Here is a 21,397-nt window from a genome sequence, read left to right on the forward strand (position 1 = left end):
AGCCCGGAAGGGACGTGGGGCTTGGTTTCGCCGGAGTTCTCGCCGCCGGCGACTCGAGCTCGTCGGATCTTGGTTGGGGAAGATGGGAAAACTCTCCAAGAGTGCTCACACGAAATATTAGAGGGTTTGGGGGCTTGGAGAGAGAGCAATGGCCAAAAGATCCTCTCCAAAACCTAATTTTTGGCTATTTAAGGCTCCTCCTCTATCTTGAACGGCCTAGATTCGATCATGATATGATTTGGAGGGAAATATCAGTGATTAGGTCGTGGATTTGAATTCCAAAATGTTTGGAATTGATTAAGGCATTAAATGAGGCTTTAATGGGCTCTAAATAGGTGATTTTCACCTATTTAAGACTTGGTTTGACCAAGTCAATGATTTACTTGGTCAAATCAGTCAAGGGAGAAAGGGGGTGGGGCTCGAGCTCAAGAAACCATGAAAATAAATTTAAAATTGATTTTCGGCCTAAAAGGTCCAAATTTGTCAACCCTGGTTGACTTGGTCAACCGGGTTGACCCAGGGTCCAAGCTCGGGCTCGACAGACTCGACTCGACCCACTGAACCCAACGGGGAGGGCCATAGGGTCTGGCTTGGTCAATTTGACCAAGTCAACTGTTCGGGCCCAAATCTGGGCAAAATCGAGGTCAACAATAAGATTGATCATTCAATTTATATAAAATGTATGTTGAAGTTGCCTTAAATTTGGGTCGATCACTATTTGTTCATATCCTTTATCATCGTACGCTTTGCAAATATATTGGGGGTCCAATGGGGCAGCTCCCCCTGGTGCGGTTCGACTTGCCTGATCAGGTCACGGGGTCAAGGGGTAGCGCCCTTGCGGAGCAATTGCCTAAAGACCATAGTATTTCTTTAGGTTCATCGTTCCCTGACAATAACATCTCTACACAAAGTGTTTAATTATGATGGGGCAATTGCCTAAAGACCATAGTATTTTAAATCTTTTAGAGGGGGCAATTATCTAAAAACCCTTGTAATAAAGACTTAAAAAATAGATGGAAATGGACAGATTAACTAAAAATCATAAAGAATTTTTTTTTTTTTTTTTTGGGGGGGGGGGGGGGGTTGATTTGGGGGGGGGGGTGGGTTTGGGGGGCTAAAATAACATGCCTTTGAGCTTCTTTATTATTTCATCCAACACAAAGATTGCAAAAAAATTAGACTCTTAACCACACCTTTCGTATATGGGATCGTTCGATCTCACATTGATGATTCTCTTTAGCAACACAAACCATAATATTAAAAATAGATTTATAATTCAAAAACATTCATATTACATGCTTGACAAAGATTAAGATATACAATTTATGAAAGTGATTGGTTAAACAAAATTCAAGGGGGCAAATTAGGCTGTGAATATGAGTCAAGGAAATACTGAAATTGTTCACTATGAAGGTCAAAAAGCTCTGCATCCTGATCAACATAGTCTGGCAACATGTCGCTCAAATGATCGATAAAGTATATATAATTTGGTCTAATTCCATGAGTAAGCATGTGATGCAAGGAAAAAGTCTGATTATAGCCCAAAAAATTGAGCAACCCTCTAGATCTTTAACAGGATCCAATAAAAAGAAGAACAAGAAGTGACAACAGTTAGCACAAACTTAGAAATAAAGATACCCACAATATTTGCTTTCTAACTATTTTCTATCTTCCATTCAGTAGTATTGATCACCCTCTCTATTTTTAGAAGTGCTCATGAGAAAAAAGAAATATAATACATGTAATTAGAGATTTGCGTACGCAAGCATGAGTCATGCATTACTGGGCAGATCAATTCAATATTTTTTTTTCATTTAGGTCAAAAGCTAGGACCATCGAGAAATGTTTGATTGTGTAAAATCTTTTATCTTCTTGATGATAGTAAACATCCTTAAATTGTTCCACATGCATTGTGGCGTAAAGAGGCAACTGAAGGCTGAGAACCCATGTTTGATCCCCGGCTTTACTAAAGCAACAGATTTTGTATGTCTATAGATAACAATAGAAGTTCCAAATAAGTCCTTAAATGAGATAATTATCTTATGAAAATATATATCACGTAATCCTTCCTCATTTATGCTAAAGTATGAGTAAATTTCTTTACAAAAAAATCGGATAGAGCCGTCTGTGCTAAAGCATGAGTCTGGCAACATGTATAAGTATGGTGACGGGAGGAAGTTTGTCATCGGGTAGAAGTCCGTTAAAAGTACGATGTCGGAAAGAAGTCCGACGACTTGTGGAAGTTTGGTGTCGGGTAGAATTTCGTTGAAAGTTCGGCAACATGTAGAAGTCCAGCAATGGCGGAAGTTCAACGTCGAGTTGAAATCTGACGAAAGTCCGGTGATGGGTGGAAGTTCGATGATGGATAGAAGTACGATGAAGAGAGGAATTCCAACATCGGTTGGTGTCCGGGAAGAATTTCGACGTTAATTTTTGGCTAGGAAGAATTTCGACATCAGTTAATGGTCGGGCGAAAATCCGGCAATGGTCGAGGAGAAGTCCGGTGGAAAAAGGGCTCTTTTCCTTCTTTTTTCTCTCCTCCTCTTCTTTCTTGGGTCCTTTCTTCCTCCTGCTTGCTTCAGTCCCCCTTCAAGAGGAATGAGAGGTCTACTTATAATTTTTTGAGAGTGGCATGACCATTAAATAGGAGGAAGATCAAGAGTAAATTGGGAGTGATTTATATATACTGCCGATTATTATTCCCTTGATCATAGATGGTTTACTAGATATTTTAATATCTTAATGAAATCAAAATTTAACGATCTTTGGCTTGTTGGATTCGTCTTGTCGAGCTGCTTGATTTGACTATAAGGGATCATTTGAGTTAGGAGCTTTTGGTATTGTAGGGCATCTGGATATGGTAAAACATTTTGGATATGATGTTTGTAGTTTATCCTCTTTGAGGGGTGTTGGTTTAGTCTTGTCTTAGAGGAATAGTTTAACTTGAGCTTGGAGGATTGAGAATTTAGTAGCATTTGATGTAGGGAGGCATTTTGGACAATTAGTTGTGTCCTTTTTATTGCAAAGGAGATGAGCGATTCAGTTGGGGGTTATATTTTAATGTCATATGAAAGTGATAGTTTATCCTATCGTCAAGAGATAGTTTAACCTCATCTTGGAGGGTTGATTTGCTAACTTATTTGGTAGAGGGTTAACTAATGTTATTTGATGACTTAGGAAGATCAACAAATTGAGTTTAATTTCCTTATTTTTCATAGTTCATTGGTGAAAAATTGGGGTTAAGGCTATTTTGGAAAATCTTTGGAAAAGTCTATATTTTAATATGGTGGAATTGGAGCTTGGGATTTTTAATTGAGGTATTCGGCATTGGGGTGGCACTAGCAAGTGTAAGATTTTGATGTCATTTGATAACTTAGGATGATCAAGTCATTAAATTAAATTTTCTTATTTCCACATATTTTTGGCAAAAAATAGGGTTCAGGTATTTTGATTTTTTTTGGAAAAATTCATATCTTAATTTGTGGAATTGATCTTGGAATTTTTATCAGAGGTAGAGATATGTGAGGTGAAACCACCCACCAATTGCACAATTTTTTGATAAAAATTGATTTTGGCATATTTTCAAAGTTAAAAAATAACAAGCAAAGAAAAATTTCTTGTAATCAAATCAGACAATTTTGGGTTGAAAATTATGCCAGGTGAAGATTGGCAAGGGAAAAGTTCCCTTGAAAATTTAGATTCTTTGGGTTTCTAAAATTTTTAAAAAAGTTTGGGAAACCAGTGGCAATATAGTAAATTAGAATTTGAGAAAGTTCAAATTTTGAAAGTGCTAAATTTTGATCTTTTTTTGTTTTTGTAGAACTTACAGAGAGTAGGTAGTTCCCAAAGTTACATAATTTTTAGAGTTTTGTAGATGTTTTGGTGAATTTAGAGGTAGTAAGCACTAGTGGTGTAAATGAGTCAAGTTTAAGGGTGTTAAATACAAGTTTGGCTCAGCTTGTTAAACCAATGATTTATTTATTTTTTGCTCAAGTTATTAACTCATGGAGTTAAATACAAGTTATTCATGAAAGGTCTACTTGAAAGTCATGTAAATTATAAAATATACATATCATCATGTGTGTGTACACATGTATTTACATTCATACACACATGTATTTACATACATTCATACATATGTATGCTTATGTATATATAATTTGTGAGATTTGAAAATTCATGCAAGGCATTATATGTAGCTTTCGATGTAGGATTTGCCATTTTGGAAAGGCGGCAACATGTGATTTTTTTTTTTCAAAATGGACTATGAAGCACAAGTACTTAAAAAAATCTTCTATGTTTGTGTGAGACACTGACATGCCTTTGTTGCATGCTAAGATGTTTGCAATATATTAAAAATCTATTATATCTATTTTTTTCAAAATTTTAATTGAACAAGAATAGAACACACCAACACAATTTAACCATCCCAAAATATATTTGGAATAGATGATGTTGATTAAGTGTATTATTTTATGAGCAAATCGTCGGTGATGGTGAAGGTTCTATTGAAGAGAATCTTGTTGTTGTGGTGATGATCGTGATGCAAAGTATGTGTTAAGCTGGGCCAAGGGGGGCCGGCTAAACCAACTGAATCAGTCCCTAGTGGACCGATTTGTTTACAAACAGCAGGCCCAGAGGGGGCTATGGAGAGTGAGGGGGGCAGCTAAGTAGTGGGCTCACAAATCATTTAAATATTGTTTTGGGAGGGAATAACTTAATTAAATATTACTTTGGGCGGAAAAAATTGAATCAAGGGTTGTTTAGATATTTTGTTATCTTCTCTGCTTTAATTAGTTTCTTTTGTGAGGGTTAGGGTTTCATCTTGAATTTGAATCTAAAATTTGGGATCCTTATGTTGATTTTGGGCTCTAATCTGTGGCTAGATATTGGGAAAGTTGAATTTTCCTCTCGAATTGAATATTCTTTATTTTGTGTTGTTTTTCTTTTTATATTAGTGAATTTCAAGTGTTTTTCTCTAAGATTTCTTTCAATTTTATAAAAATCTACTCTATTTTGGCTGATTTTTTTTTTTGAAATTCAGCTAACTTCTGCACTATTAGTGGTTATTTCCTATCAAATTAGTATCAGGACACGTCGATCTAGGGGATATCAATGGCCAAAGGAAGGTTGAAGTCTTGAAAGGTGAACTTGGACAACTCAAATTAGATTTAGAGGAAAAGTTTTCTGATTTTTAAAATCAGATTGCTTCCATTAATGAAAGATGGAGTAAAAGTTCATCGTAGTGGAAGACATGTTGAAGAAATTACTTGAAGCCAAACCTAATATGGTGACATCTGAAACGAAGGAAACCATCAGCGATCATGGGAGATGTGGAAATCCTAACCTATTTAGGGGAAGGGAAAATATGGAAGTAGAGATTTTGGAGGGAGAAGATGGGATGCCTTCGCTAGAGCTACTTTTCTAGGGTGGAGAGAAGAGTTGGGTACGAACAAAGAGGTGTTGATTTTGCAATGGGAAGGGAGGATTACGACCATCAGGATGCTGATTTTGAAAGGAGGAGAGGGGATTTTGAAGAAGAATTTGGATTTGAGTGCCAAAGGGAAGAGCATGAAAATTTGGGAGCTCCTCCTCTTCGAGGTTGAAGATGCCCATATTTTAGGGTGAGTATGCACATGGGTAGATCTACAAGGTAGAGCGGTACTTTGCGATCAACAAGCTTATGGAGGTGGAGGACTTGACAATAGCTGGATTGTGTTTGGAAGGAAAAGGACTGGCCTGGTATTAGTGGAGAGATATGAGGTGACCCATTCAGAGTTGGAGAGAGTTCAAAGAATGCTTACTAGAGCATTTCTAAATCAATAGGGAAGGGATTTCTATGAGCAGTTCTTCACCCTGACATAGGAGGGAACGTTGATAGAGTACCATGATCGATTTGAGTACCCATCTAGCAAGCTAGATCGGCTTTCTGAGACCGTGCTAGAGGGAAACTTCATGAAGGGGCTCAAACTAGAGATCAGAGTAGATGTTAGAGTGATGAGGCCATGTGACTTGGGGGTGGTTATGGAGTTGGAAAAATTGGTCTATGACCAAAAGAATCTAGAGAGGGGGGCTAGAGGTAGTAGCTCGCGGGGAACATACAAGATTGCACTACTTTTCTAGCTCCCAAAGGAGTTGCACTGGGAGGTTTGCGTGAAGTACCGAAGGAGAAGTTTGGAGGAGGGGGATTTGGGGGAAATTTAAAGAAGCTTACTGAGGAGCTGCAGCAGAAGCGGGAAAGGGGGTTGTGCTTCAGATGTGATGAGAAGTACACTCCAGAGTATAGGTGTAATGACCGAACTCTTCAGGTTAACATCATCTGTGATGACGTGGATGCTAAAGAAGGAGATAAGAGCGAGATAGTGGAGGAAGAGGAGAAGTTGTATTCGGATGTGATGGAGGTCTCTCTAAACTCAATGGTGAGATTCACCCCGAATCACACCATGAAAGTGAAGGGAAAAATAGCTGGCAGTGAGGTGGTGGTTTTGATCGATAGTGGGGTTAACCGACGATTTCATATCCAATCAGATTGTAGAGCTGTTAGGGGTGAAATTAGTGGATACAGGTGGCTATGGGGTGATGAGGGGAACGAGGAAGGTGGAGATGGGTAGAGTAGTATGTAAGGGAGTGGTGCTGACCATTCAGGGGATCCAGGTGAGGGAGGATTTTCTTCCTTTGGAGTTGGGGAGCACAGATGTCATCTAGGAATGAAGTTGCTACAAATCTTAGGAGATACCAAGGTTAATTGGGGAGCACTGAGGATGGAGCTTGTAGTAGGGGAGGAGGATGGTTATTCAGGAGGATGCCGAGTTGTCCAAAGCAGGGTATCTCTCAAATCCCTAATAAAGACCATACAGGAGGTGGGAGGACAATTTGTTTTGTGGAGTTGAAGTGCATTGGAAGGAGTCAAATTTGGGGATGAGGGAGATATTTCTACTACAATTCAGTGAGGTTTTTCAACCTTCCCAGGGTGTACTTCTATAGAGATAACTTGAACATGCCATTACCTTAAAGTAGGGAGTGTCACCGATTAGTGTCCGACCATACTGATACCCGTAAATTCAGAAGGATAAGATTGAGAAGTTAATTTGTGAGATGTTGGAGGCGGGGATCATCAGGCCTAGTGTGAGTCCTTTATCTAGTCCTATTTTATTGGTCAAGAAGAAGGATGAGAGCTAGAGGTTTTGTGTAGATTACATAGCCTTGAATAAGGAGACAATGCCGGATAAGTTTCCTATTCCTGTGATTGATGAGTTACTGGATGATCTGTACAGAGCAGTATTGTTTACTAAGTTAGACTTGAAGTTAAGCTACCACCAAAACAGAATGAAAGGAGTAGATGTGCAGAAGACAGCTTTCAGGACACATAAGGGGCACTACGAGTACCTAGTGATGCCATTTGGGCTTACTAACGCCCCTGCTACTTTTCAGTCTTTTATGAACATGGTGTTTAGGCCGTACCTCCGTAAGTTTGTCTTGGTTTTCTTTGATGACATCTTGGTATACACCAAGACTTAGGAGGAGCATCAGGAGCACTTGAGGGTAGTTTTAGGAGTTCTATAGGAGCATCAGCTGAGGGCCAACCTAAAGAAGTTCGCATAGGCTTGTATGGAGTACTTGGGGCATGTGGTATCCTAGGAATGAGTGGCAACTAATCAAACCAAAATTGAGGCAATGTAGAAGTGGCCTCTGCCTAGGAACCTAAGGGAGTTGAGGGGTTTCCTAGAATTGATTGGATACAACTAGAGATTTATGAGGGGATACAGTACCATAGCTTGGCCCTTGATCAAGCAATTAAAGAAGGATGGCTTCTTATGGGGAGAAGCAAGGACCAGGCTTTTCAAATATTGAAAAAAATCATAATTACAGTCCAAATTTTAGCTCTCCCATATTTAGCCAGAAGTTTATAGTGGAGACCGATGTGTTCGTATATGAGTTGGGGGTCGTACTTATGCAAAACCATAGACCTATAGCATACTACAGTTAAGTGTTGTTAGCTAGAGATAGGTTGAAGTCGGTATATGAGAGGGAGTTGATGGTGATTATGCTAGCTATTCAGAAGTGGTGCCCTTACTTGTTGGGTATGCATTTCATTGTCAAGACAGATCATAGGAGCCTAAAATACTTGTTACAAAGGATGCAAGGAGCATCAGATTTTGAGATCCAATATAAGTCAGGTTTAGAAAATAAGACAATTGATGCTTTATTAATATGTGTTAGGGAGCTCTAGATTGGGGGGGGGGGATATTAAAGAAGAGAGCATGCAGAATGAGGAGTTCAGGAAGATTAGGGATAATTTGATGGAGGATACGAGTAGCCATCCTGGGTACTCACTTGAGGGGGAGAGACTTTTATATCAGGGGAGGTTTGTGATGCCACGAAACTCTATCCATATTCCCCACATATTGTAAGAGTTCCATGGGAGTGCAGTTGGAGGCCATTTCAGGGTAGAGTAGACATACAAGAGACTGTCTACTGAGCTATACTTGAAGGGGATGAATAAGGATGTGGAGGAGATGGTGGCGAGGTGTGTTAGAGAAATTAGTACATGACTGTGGCTCCAAGTGGGTTCCTATAACCATTATCACTTCCAAATAGGGTTTGGGAGAAAGTGTCCATGTATTTCATAGATAACCTACCACGATCGGAGGGGTTCACAGTTATTATGGTGGTGGTTGATAGGCTGAGTAAGTATGCATATTTCATTCCCTTATGATACCCCTACACCACAGTGACAGTGTCAGCAACATTCATCAGGGAGGTGGTTAGACTGCATAGGATTCTATAGTCGATAGTGTCTGACCGAGACAAAGTGTTCCTCAGAAAATTTTGGAGGGAGCTATTCAGGTTGCAGGGAATTATTCTCAAAGGAAGCACCGCCTACCATCCTTAGATGGAATGGCAAACGAAGGTAGTAAACTGGAGTTTGGAGACTTGAGGTATTTTTCTTCTGAAACACTGAGGATGTGGGAAAATGGTTAGCATGGGCCGAGTATTGGTATAATATATTGTATCATTCTTCTTCTCAGATGACTCCTTTTAAAGTGTTGTATGGAAGGGACCCCCACACTTAGTGCACTTTGGGAGAGGAAACACACCCGTTTCTTCGGTTGAGTAATACTTGGAGGAAAGAAACAAGGAGTTGGAGGAGTTGAAGAAACATCTATTGAGGGCTTAACAAATTATGAAGAAGAAGGCAAATAAATTCACATAGAAGAGACATAGTTTGAAGTGGGGGAGGTATTCTTAAAACTACAACCCTACAAGCAGAGGATAGTTGCTCACAGGAGGAACGAGAAGTTAACCTCGAGGTACTTCGACCCCTATGAGATTCTAGACAAGATCGGAGCAGTGGCGTATCGTCTGAAGTTACCCCCATCTGCCACCATACAACCAGTTTTCCACGTGTCATCGTTGAGGAGAGATCTAGGGGAGCATGCAGTTAGTGCAGAGTTACCAGCTACACTGACAGAGGAATTAGAAGTGATCTTAGAACCACTGGAGCTAAAAGGGGGTAAGATCAGATAAAGAGAGAAACAAAGAAGTGCTTATTGGATGGAGGCATCTTCCCAAATTCTATGCTACTTGTGAACCATATGAGAGGGTTAAAGTTCAATTTCCTTCATTTCACCTTGAGGACAATGTGAGTCTTTGGGAGGGAAGTAATGTTAGGCCGTCCCAAGTGGGGATGATCGAACCAACTGAATCGGTCCCTTGTGGTCTAGTTTTTGTCTATAAACTAGGGGGGTGCAGAACCAGGGAGAGGGGGGCCGCTAAGTAGTGGGTCCCACGAGTTAATTAAATATTGCTTTGTGAAGGAATAACTTAATTAAATGTTGCTTTGAAAGGGAAATTTTGAATTAAGGGTTATTTATGGATTTTGTAATCTTCTTTGCTTTAATTAGTTTCTCTTGTGAGAGTTAGGGTTTCATCTTGAATTTAAATTTGAAATTTGGGATCCTTGTATTGATTTTGGGCTCTAGTCTTTGGCTAGAGATTGGGAGAGTTGAATCTACCTCTCGAATTGAAGATTCTTATTTCTTGTGCTATTTTTCTTCTTCTATTAGTGAATTTCAAGTGTTTTTTCTTAGATTTCTTACAATTTTATAAAAATCTGCTTTGTTTTGGCTGAATTTGTCTGAAATTCAACAAACTTCTATACTATTGGTGGCTATTTCCTATCAGTATGTTGGATCAGTTAGTGGTATATCAATGTTTTCTCATTTTCTTTTATATTATGAAGATTATATATTTATTTAGTTTTGGCATGCGTGGACAATATTTATAGTGGCAAAGTCATATCTAATAATTAATTCCTATGTTGGCGTGTTAATAGAAATCAAGTTCGGTTGATAAAATTAAAGTACTCTTGATAAAATAGTGAAATATAATTGTAATTACATAAATATTATTATATATATATATATATATATATATAATAATAATAATAATAATAATAATAATAATAATAATAATAATCTTTTGATAGCAAATATTGCCATTATAATTTTAATTACTCATTTTATATGAAAAATTTATATTTACACGTATTGTCTAACTCTTTATAGTTAGTCTATAACATTGTGCCTCTGTTTTGTTCTGTCTATGCATTATCATGTTATGATCTTGAATAGATGCCCAAGCTTCAAAGAAAATGGGTTAAAAAGTACTCGCTTAAGATTCAAGTCAAGTGGAATTGACTTAACATTGTTGATTTGTTTCTTTAGATTTTAAGACTTAGAAAGTTAACGAAGTGGGTTTTGATTTTAGTTTAAGTGACTTGATTGAATCTTGAGTTGATTTAACAATTTGTCATATTATTTTGAGTTGAGAGAACATAATGTGGAGAGTTGTTCATGTGCTTGTTCCAAATCCTTGAAATTTTGTATCATGACAATTTTGTTCATTGTTTGGAGAGTTTGCATTTAATGGAGGGAACTAAAGCTTTGAATTTTAATTTTCAAATTTTAAGACATAAGCATTGTTTAAAATTGCGCGATATAATACTCGCCTTGAGGCCTGCCTTAGCGCAATTCCAGTAAAAAATGCCTTGAGGCTTACGCCTCAAGCTTTTTCTATGAGGCTTACGCCTTAGCTTGGATGAGGCCTTCCTTAAGGCGCGCCTCGCCTCGTTGGCATGAGACGTACGCCTTACTCTATTTATGAATTTTTTTAATTTAAAATTTACCTAAATTTTATACGAAAGCCCCCAAAAAAAATCATGCCTTCTTGCACCCCCAAGCCTCAACAATTTCCTCGACCTCTAACCTACTGCCTTCACCGTAGCCACCACCATTGTAGCCGCTGCAGTAGATCATTAGAAAGCATTTATGAAAAATGAATATGACTGAAATAGTTAAAGAAGAAAAAATTGAGAGTATTGAACCCTAATGAATAAGGCCAGAAAGAGACCAATTTGTTATGATAGTAACTCAAATAAACATCCTCTTAGTAATGATAATACAGATGATTTCTGAGTTATTGCTAATTATTTCAGCTTTTTTTAGAAATTAAATGTAGATGAGTAGACAACTAAGAAAAAAAAATTAGAGTTGAACTTGATGTTATAGAATACTTTTATGCAATTCATATATTTTATATTATTTTGTTCATGTAATATTTGAATTTCAATTCTATTTCATATCATTTTTCATTTAACACTTTACATCTTATACAACTTTTTATTTCATATGTATGTAAATTTGTTACTTCATAGTTCAATAGAAAGTTAATATGTCATCCTTTAATATATTATTTTAATATTATATAAAATTAACTTTTGACTTTACGCAATTTTTTAGATTTTGAGGCTTATGCCTCAAAATGCCTTGAGGCTTACGCGTCGCCTCACAAACGAAAAACGCCTCAATACCCAAATGCGCAATTTTAAACAGTGGATATAAGAAGTCAAAAAAAGTTGGTTTTGATTTGAGCTCGAGTGACTTTAAGCCAACCTTAAGTTGGTTATTATGGTTAGAGTTGCTTGTGAGTTCATATTTTAAGAGTTTTGTTCAATGTTTGGAGAGTGTTCAGATTCAATAGTACTTATTAAATGTCATTGGAGCGATTCATACTCCCTTGAAAAGTTTATTTTTCGCCCCACCATAGTGATGTTACAATTTTCTTTCCTGTTTCATTTTGTCTTATAGGAATGATTTATTACTCCATTTGTTATCCAGAGTAGCAGTTTCTGGTAGAATTTAAGCAACAATTTAATATAGAGAGCTCCATAATCTTAAAATTTTGATATAGCTTATGGTTAGGTTCTACAAAAAGTGAAGTTGACCTTAGGGCTGTCAATATTTGACACGACACGAAAATCCGACCCGGACCCGACCTGAAAATTTCAGGTTCGGGTTAACCCGAATGCCGCCGGCCTGACGCGCCGCTTCCGTTGCCCGCCGCACCGCCTCACGCTGCGAAGTGCGAAGTCGCGAACGCGCGCCGCTGCCGCCATCCCGCGAAGTGCGAAGTCGCGTCACGCTGCGAATTGCGGGTCGTGTCAGGTTTACCCGAACCCGAAGCGGGTCGGGTTCGGGTCCAGGATTTCGACCCGTTTTCCTATCCGGGTCGGGTTAGGATCGACCCGATTGAACCCTGGTTAGTTCCGGGTTCGACCCGAATCCGACCCGTGACCCGAAATTGACACCCTAGTTGACCTATAGCTTCCACATAAAAAATGACATGGGAGATGATGCATAAAACTAAGACACTTATGAGAGATTCATCTAAACCATATAAGTTGTCTTTTTCAAATTATAAAGATCTTGAGCGATTCTCTACCTGTAGATAACTATGCTTTAGGTTAGAATCGCCCTTGATTCTACTAGGTCACTAGATGCTGGCAAACTCTTGGCTAGAATTGCAACGTTGCTTAGCATGAGGGACTACATGCCCACCTAGATAAATACGCTTTAGTGGTTATGGTAGGCAGATAAAATTACAGAGAATCATTTAGATGATTTGGTCCAATATAATTGTTACTGAAATCATAGATATTAATTATTTAGTTGTAATGAATGCTCAACCAAAGTATTTAAATTAAGAAATATTTCTTCTATTTTTCTACATTTGAAAGATTCTATAGTTCCCTATAACAATGAGAAGAAGAGCTTCTTCTCGAAACGGTATATATATATCCTTGAGTAATAGAACCATTTCTTTGAACATGAAATCATCATGAATTTTTTCAATTTAAATCTACATTAACTGAGACAATAGTGACTAGCTAAATTTTTTGTATTGTAAATTTTCTTTATTTGCATGCAAAATATCCATATGCTTTATGCAAAGGAGTTGAAAATGACAAGGATAAATCTTTTTTCATTGAAATCCTTGATTGCTATTAAAATAATAATTGGGCTAAAATATATTAATATTGCCTTACAAAGATTGGTTTATGTATTTCCTCACACAAAACTTTTTCTAAAAAAATTTCAAGAAATTTTGGGAGCATTTTCTCATTCTTTTCATATAAACTTTATTTTTTTTCCATTTCAGGTAGTTTTTATTTTTTATGGGATCTAACATTATTAATATCTTTTCTTCAAAACAAATATAAACGAGGTAAGTACATATTTAAATAAAAAAACTGCACAATATAACCTAATAAATTGTCCAATTAATCTTAAAAATAGACTTATAATCCAAAAACATTCATATTACATGCTTATAAGCAATGATTGAGATATTCAATTTATGAAATTGACGGTGTAAACCATATTGATGGATGCCAATTAGTCCGTGAATGAGGGTGAAGGATATATTGAATGCGATCATTGTAAACATCAAAAAGTCCAACATCACAATCAACATAACCAGGAAACATGTTGCTTGAATAATCGGCGAAATATATGCAGTTTGGTTTAATTCCAGTAGCAACTGTGTGATGCAAAGAAAATGTCTGATTACAACCCACAAAAAGGGAGTATTCCCGCAGCTCGTTGACGGGGATCCATTGAGAGTATGAAGAAGAAGAAGAAGTAACAACAGCTGGCACAAACTTGAAAACAAAGATAGCTATCGTTCTCGCATTATGGTGACTATCAAGAGTAATATCAATCACCCTCTCTATTCTTAGAAGAGTTCCTGACAAAAAGGCAATATAGTACATACAATTGAAGTTTCTGGTGCGATAGTATGAGTTGGGCATATTCGGGCAGATCAATTCAACATTTTCTCCATTGAGGTCAAAAGCAAGTACCATAGAAAAATTTGTGATTGCGTAAAATCTTTGGTTTTCTTCATGATAGCAAACATCCTCAAACTCCTCCTCATCCTCCGTGTTGTAAGGAGATAATTTTGGCCCGAGAACCCAAGTTAGATCTTCTAACCTTGCCAAAGCAAGCACTTTTCTAATGCCAAAGATAACAACAGCAGTTCCAGAGGAGTCATTAGAGGAGACAATGATCTTATGAAAATATATATCAAAGAAGTCATCAATAGTAAAGTCAAACAAAATTTCATTAAAAGAACGCCTGATGGAGCTGTTAGGGGCATATTGTGACTCGATCAAGGTGAAAAGGGATGGGAGCGATATTTCAGCCTTTGTGACAGGGTTGAAGAGGCGAGGTTGTAGATCTGTTTTGTCAAGGGTCACAAGCCATCCATCCTTAGAGCCAAAAAAGCGGCGGCCATAGGTGTGGCTACCGATGGAGGAGAAGCGATGATGGAAGCTGATGACAACTTCTTCTCCTTCTATGGTAAGTTCATGGAAGGTAAGTGCGTCGGAGGCCTCTCCGACATCATTGGAAAGGAGCAACCATGGGGAGGGACGACATTGAAATCCAAGGAGTGCATAGTTGTTAAGGGTGAAACTCCATGAGGTGCATACAACTGATAATCGGACTAAGTCTAAAATGGACAAGTGCGATGAGATGCAACGTAGGAGATCTATGGGGAGATCAGACCATGCCATAATATTATTGTTTTTGCGGTGACCAATAGAGGAAAGGAGCTACGGTACCTTCCAACACTACCACGCTCAGACAGAAATGAATAAGAGTTGGAATCAAATATGCAATCTTTGTTACAGATATAAATATGTTAAATAGAATAAGTATTTATGGAAAATATTCAAGTGCGTTAATTTTTCTTCTCATTTGTGGCTAATGAAATTGGCCAACTAGCATGATCCATAAAAAGAATACGGTGCAAGATTCATGTAGTAAAAAATAAATTTATTATTTAAAATTTATTTTTTATTTTTAAATAAAAAATTATCTTTTATTGCATGCAGTTTATTAAGAGATCAAACGAGACTATTTGTGTCAAAATTTGGCATTATTTTAAAAGGTCTCGAAATGATTATTCTTAAATATATAAATGAGTGGAAGATGAGAAAACATATATTATATGTGTTACCACAAACAAAGGTATTTATTTACAATAGTTATATTATTTCATTTTACAAAATGAATTTGGTGTCTTAATGGCTCTTTCATTGGGTTAGAAATAGTTTTTTTATAATAATATTATAAATTAATAAAATTTCAGATCAATTTAGTTCATATAATAAAACCTATATATCATGTACATGAAATTTTCTTATTTTAGCAATATGGAAATCATTCATTTATTCTTATTAAAAGAGATCTCATTGATGGAAGCAATACTGAAATAAAAAAAATAAGGTAAGTAGTTCATCATCGCCAATTAATTGATAGACAAAATATTAAAGTAAAAAAATGCATGTATGGTGCATGCATTTGCCTTTGTTTGAAAGTAATAAAAAAGAGTGGAAAAGAAATCTCATTTGTCTTTTCCACCCTTCCCCTTCCTTCCTTCTCGCTGTTAGAGTCTAGACAGCTTTTTCTCTGTTAGGCTCTCTATTAATCTTAGGGACAAAGATGAAGGAGGCATTCATGATTGGTATGTTGGATGCTTTATAAAAATCCCAAGAGGATCAAGCATAGGGGAGGACCCAACAAATTTATAAGTAACTGTTGGTGTTGCCTCTAATTTGTCTCGACCCTTCACTACAATAAAATGGGTCAATAACGACAAAAAAATAGAGACAAAAAGAAAATGGTCGCTAAAGAAGATTAATCATTCAATTTCTATAAATTGTATGTTGAAGTTGCCTTAAATTTGGCTCGACCACTATTTGTTCATATCCTTGATCATCGTACACTTTGCAGATATGTCGGGGGTCCCATGGGGCAGCGCCCCCTGGCACGGTTTACCCTGCCAGAACAGTCACGGGGTCAAGGGGTAGCGCCTTTGTCGGACAATTGCCTAAAGACCATAGTATTTTAAAACTTTTAGGGGGTGCATGGAATTTCCTAAAGACCATAGTATTTCTTTAGGTTCATCGTTCCCTAAAAATAACACCTCTACTCAATGTGTTTAATTATGATGGGGCAATTACCTAAAGACCATAGTATTTTAAATCTTTTAGAGGGGGCAATAATCTAAAAACCCTTATAATAAAGACTAAAAAATAGATAGAAATGGACAAATTACCTAAAAATCAAAAAATAAAGATTTTTTTTACTTTTTTTAGGGGGGGGGGGGGGGGGGGGGGAAAAAAAAACTTTTTTTGGGCTTTCATTTTTTTTTTAAAATAACATGTCTTTGAGCTTACTACTTTATTATTTCATCCAACACAAAGATTGCAAAAAAATTATGGGATCGTTCGATCTCACATTGATGATTCTCCTTAGCAACACAAACCATAATATTAAAAATAGACTTATAATTAAAAAATATTCATATTACATGCTTGTTGACCCCTACAACAAAACCCATGAATCTTAAATTTGATAAATAGAATTCAGTTTGAATGTGGATTGCGTTGGATTTTGTTGTGGAATGGTTGATGAAGCCATCGAATGAGCCTTGGACAAGTTGGTATGGAAACATTTCTCTACTACCTATAGTGAACCGTGGTGGTATGGACCAAAAAAAAAAACAACTCTCTTGCATATTTATGAAGATGAAATGACAAAGGAATTTGATCATAAATGTGGGTTTGTGTTGCCAACAACTTTGATGTGGAAAAGTCATTACAGATATGTTGGAATCTCTTAAGAAAGAGATGCCTCATTTGGAGATACTTGAGGCACTTCAAGATAGTCTTCAGGCTGAAATCATGTCCAAAAAGTCCTTACTTATGCTAGATGACATTTGGGAGGATGATGAGAAGAAGGATAAAAGTAAATGGGAGGTCCTCGTCCCTTTGACTTATGGGAGTTTGGAAAGTAAAATTTTGGTAACAACTCGAACGAACTCAGTTGCACTGATATTTGCAAAGGTAATTAAAAAGAATGAAAAAATAATTAAATTAGTGGACCTCGAAGAAGATCAATGTTTGCAACTCCTTGACTCTCATGTATTTGCTGATGAAGAGAATCCTAATGATTATAGAGGATTAAGATCCATAGATGGAAAAATAGTTAAAAAATCTTCTTGGATCTACATTGGCTGCAAAGGCCTCGACGATGCTCAAACAAAGTTCGATTGACAAACGGACAACTCCATTGCGTCCGAAACATCGTCGACATTAGGAATATATATTTTAATTGATTAAATTGGATCGTTAGAGGTGGCGTCGCAAATTTTAAAGGGGTGATCCGCATATGATCCAAAGGCATGCGCTACGAGAAAAACGAGGCCTCGACGATACTCAAACGGACAGCGCCATGGTTTCCGGAACGTCGTTGACATTCAAGATATACATTTTATTTAATAAATTTGGATCATCCGAGATGGTGGTGAATTTCTAGGCAATGCAAATATAATATAAAGGCCAGTGCTACGACAGAAATGAGGCCTCGAAAATGCCCAGATGACATCCGATTGATGAACGGACAACGTCATTACGCTCGGAACATCCCCGACATTGAGAATACACATTTTATTTAATAAATTTGGATCGCCTGAAGTGTTGAAAAAATTTCAAAGGGCGGCTCAAATATGATGTAAATGTATGCGCTATGAAAGAAGCGAGGCCTCGACGATGCTCAAATGACCTCCAATTGATGAACGGATAGCTCCATTATATCCGGAACGTCGTCGACATTAGAAATATATATTTTATTTGATTAAATTTGATCGCTTGAGGTGGTGTCGCAAATGTCAAAGGAGATTTAAATATGATGTGAATGCACGCATTACAAGGGGGAATTAGCCTCGACGATGATCAAACGATGTCCGATCACAAAATAGACTACGTCATTGGGTCTCCGAAACACCATCAATACTATGAATACGCTGCCAATTTGTTTGAATGATCTTTTGCGCGCAAATGGAGACAACGAGCATTTCGAGGGAATTAAGCCTCTTCTCCACCCAAACGATGTCCGAACGCAAAATGGACTACGCCATTGCGATCGGAAAATCGTTAATACCTTAAATGAACTACCCATTTGTCTATTTTTCATGTTCGACAAATTTGACATGCTAAAAAAGGTGATTACACACATTTCGAGGAGATACGCACACGAACCACGGAATCACGCAAATCCAAATAATTCTAACGAGGTGCCGTGTTGATATCACTTCAAGTGATCAGATAATTATAACTTTATTTTGACCTTACCATTACTTTGAGTATATATATATATATATATATATATGTATACAAAGGCTAGTGAAGTCCATGACAGTAAAATAACCTTTTGAATTCCAACATACTTTCTATTTTGAAGTGTGATAAAATGTGGAGATTTTCATAGTTTCAATAAAAAATGTTATTTTCGTCCCTATTATATGGCTTTATGAGTTTTGGGAAAAGGTGTTTTGTAATTGTTTTGTTCCATCTAATTGGTGGTATAAGTTATATGCAATTTTGAAATCTAGAAACATCATATGTTTAAAATCATGAGGTGGAAGAATTGATAGCTTTATAGTTGAAAAAAAAAAAAAAAAAAAAAAAAAAAAAAAAAAAAGAGAGAAAGCCTCCAGCCTTATTCACGTGGACATCAACAGGGAAAGTATTAGCTCTACTTTTCTTGTCTCTACTGAGGAAGGTCATTTTTCCACTCCGTCTGATATTGCTAGAGCTATTGTGACACACTTTAAGAATCTTTACAACCCTGTGCCCTCATCTTCTCGTTATCATCAATACTTTGCTGCTATTGGGAATTCTATTCCTACACATCTTTTGGGATCTGTAATTGCATATGTCACTGATTTGGAGATCAAACAAGTGGTTTTTTCTGGCCCCACTTCCTCCTCTTCGGGTCCGGACGGCTTCACTTTCGAATTTTTCAAGACTTCTTGGGAGGTTATTGGGTTGTATGTTACTAATGCTGTAAAAACTTTTTCAATGTGGGGCACCTTCCCAGATGTGCTAAGGCTACAGCTATTTCTCTTATTCCCAAGCACCAAAATGCATCCAACATCTCTGATTACTGACCGATTTCTCTCTGCAATATTTTTTACAAAATTATTGCTAAGATTCTTGCTAATCGCCTGAAAAGTGTTATGCCTTTTATCATTCACAAGAGTCAAGATGGTTTCATTTCTAAGAGGATTTCAACTGATAACATTATCTTGGCTAATGAGGTCTTGAATTGTTTTAATGCTGTCCCCAACAAAAAGTTTTTTTGTGCTAAGTTGGACATACGGAAAGCTTTCGATTCTGTGTCCTGGGAATTCCTGTTTTACAGATTAAAGGTGAAGGGTTTTCCGGATAAGTTTTTATCCTGGATAAAAAGCTGTGTGAATGAGGTTCCTTTCTCTGTTTGTGTTAATGGTGCTCTGGAGGGATTTTTTACTTCTTCGGCTAGTTTGAGACAAGGCTGTCCTTTGTCCCCTCTTCTTTTTGCAATAGTCATGGACGCCTTTTCTTGCTCCCTTGACGTCAGGAACCTTAATTGTTTTCCTTGTGGACCCTTCTCTCTTAATCACCTTTTGTACGCAGATGATGTGCTTGTTTTCGGGGAGGCTTCTACTCAGAATGCTTGGGAGTTTCATAAATTTTTGATGGATTTTGCTTATGCTTCTGGCCTGCACACCAACAATGCAAAATGTTCTATCCTCTTCTCCACCAATACTTCTCTGGCAAATGATATTGCCCATATCTTGGGTTTTAAGCTCTCTGAACACTCTTTCAAATACCTGGGGCTCCCAATTTCCACTAAAAAACTCAATTCTTCTCACTTCCAACCACTCCTGAGCAGGATTTCCTCTCTACTTGATGGTTGGAAAGTAAAATTTCTTTCTTTTGCAGGTCGTATTAAATTCTTGAGATTTACTATTGCAAACACATTGGCTTACTGGATTAGAGGATCTATAATACCTAAAACCTGCATCAAATTGATTGATAGGCTCTGTGCTAGATTTCTTTATCATGGGACCACTGTTGGAAAGAAACTGCATTTGGTTGCTTGGAAGAATACCTACCTTCCAACTTGTTTTAGAGGTCTTGGGATCTCTAGTATCCAGTCCCTTTATCATGGTTTCAGATGTTCTTTTATTTGGAGAATGTATAATTTTTCTGCTCTGGTTTTTGACTGGTATAGAGTCAAGTATACTTGCCCTTGGAAATCCTCCTCAGCTAAAACTTCCAAATTCTGGAAGTTCATAATTGGCATTGCTGGATTGATTAGATGATTGCCAACTTTCAGTTTCTTCCTCTAACTGCAATTTATCATTTTTTTGGGATCCTTGGCTTGGGGGAAAATGTGTTGCTGACTTTTTTCCTCCACTGTTGGGTTGGCCCGATAGCTTCAGGTTTTATTTACAAGGTGGGGTTTGGTGCTTACCTGATTTTATTCCTAGAGATGTTCAGGATTTGATCTCTGGTATTCCTCTTACTGATGATAATACAACGCCTCTTTCTTGGAAATCAAGGATTAACAATAAGACTTCTTTTTTCAAAGCTTTTAGGCTTAATTTCTATAAGGGGATACCGGAAGTTTCTTGGGCTAAATATATATGGCATAAAAGGGCTGCTCTAAGGTTTTCCTCCTACTCTTGGCTCTTGATTAAAAATGGGCTTAAGACAGCTGATGTCTTAGCTAAGAGGCATATCTACATTGATCCCATGTGCCCTATTTGTTTACGGGAACTGGAATGCTCTTCTCATTTATTCTTCCTCTGTGACTTCTCTTTTGATGTGCTCGCTGGGTTGTTGCCGATACTCAATTGTTTTCTTCTTAGACCTTCACTTTTGCAGCTTTTTGAATTTATGGATGAAATTAGCATCTTTAATGCGGTGGAGAAGAATTTTTGTTATTTTGTAGTTTGTTGTGTCATTTACTTCTTGTGGAGAGAAAGAAATGATAGGAGATTCTCGGGCACAAATATGACTCTTCCTGAGATGCTTAAAAAGATCACTTGGGCTATTTCTCTCAAAGTTTATAATTGGAAATCCTCTGAGGCGCTCCGTGCTACGTTCCCTACTTGTTTTAATGGAAATGTGGATTCATTGGGCATTACGGGGCAATGA

At 37.3% G+C, this 21,397-nt stretch overlaps 2 protein-coding genes across 2 annotated transcripts; one reads left to right on the forward strand and one right to left on the reverse strand.

Moving 5' to 3' along the window:
- Positions 1 to 13,696: 13,696 nt before the first annotated feature.
- Positions 13,697 to 14,917, reverse strand: LOC110098066 (probable F-box protein At4g22060). The gene has a single exon (XM_020824774.1). It carries the CDS (start codon positions 14,915 to 14,917, stop codon positions 13,697 to 13,699), a length of 1,221 nt encoding a protein of 406 aa, XP_020680433.1.
- Positions 14,918 to 17,014: 2,097 nt separating this feature from the next.
- LOC110098065 lies at positions 17,015 to 21,397 on the forward strand. The gene is made up of 6 exons (XM_020824773.2): positions 17,015 to 17,254; positions 18,968 to 19,291; positions 19,402 to 20,032; positions 20,177 to 20,368; positions 20,469 to 20,525; positions 20,574 to 21,397. Exons 1-6 carry the CDS (start codon positions 17,015 to 17,017, stop codon positions 21,395 to 21,397), a joined length of 2,268 nt encoding a protein of 755 aa, XP_020680432.2.

The sequence above is a fragment of the Dendrobium catenatum genome, unplaced genomic scaffold (assembly GCF_001605985.2).
Source record: "Dendrobium catenatum unplaced genomic scaffold, ASM160598v2 fragScaff_scaffold_1148, whole genome shotgun sequence".
Classification (NCBI taxonomy): Eukaryota; Viridiplantae; Streptophyta; class Magnoliopsida; order Asparagales; family Orchidaceae; genus Dendrobium; species Dendrobium catenatum.

Excerpts from the sequence above, each read along its gene's own strand:
- LOC110098066 (XM_020824774.1), bottom strand. The coding sequence starts at position 14,917 with ATGGCATGGTCTGATCTCCCCATAGATCTCCTACGTTGCATCTCATCG.
- LOC110098065 (XM_020824773.2), top strand. The coding sequence starts at position 17,015 with ATGTTGGAATCTCTTAAGAAAGAGATGCCTCATTTGGAGATACTTGAG. Across the intron at positions 17,255-18,967 it reads TTGCACTGATATTTGCAAAG|GAAGGTCATTTTTCCACTCC; the intron begins GTAATTAAAAAG and ends GTCTCTACTGAG. Across the intron at positions 20,369-20,468 it reads CCTTCCAACTTGTTTTAGAG|AGTCAAGTATACTTGCCCTT; the intron begins GTCTTGGGATCT and ends TGACTGGTATAG.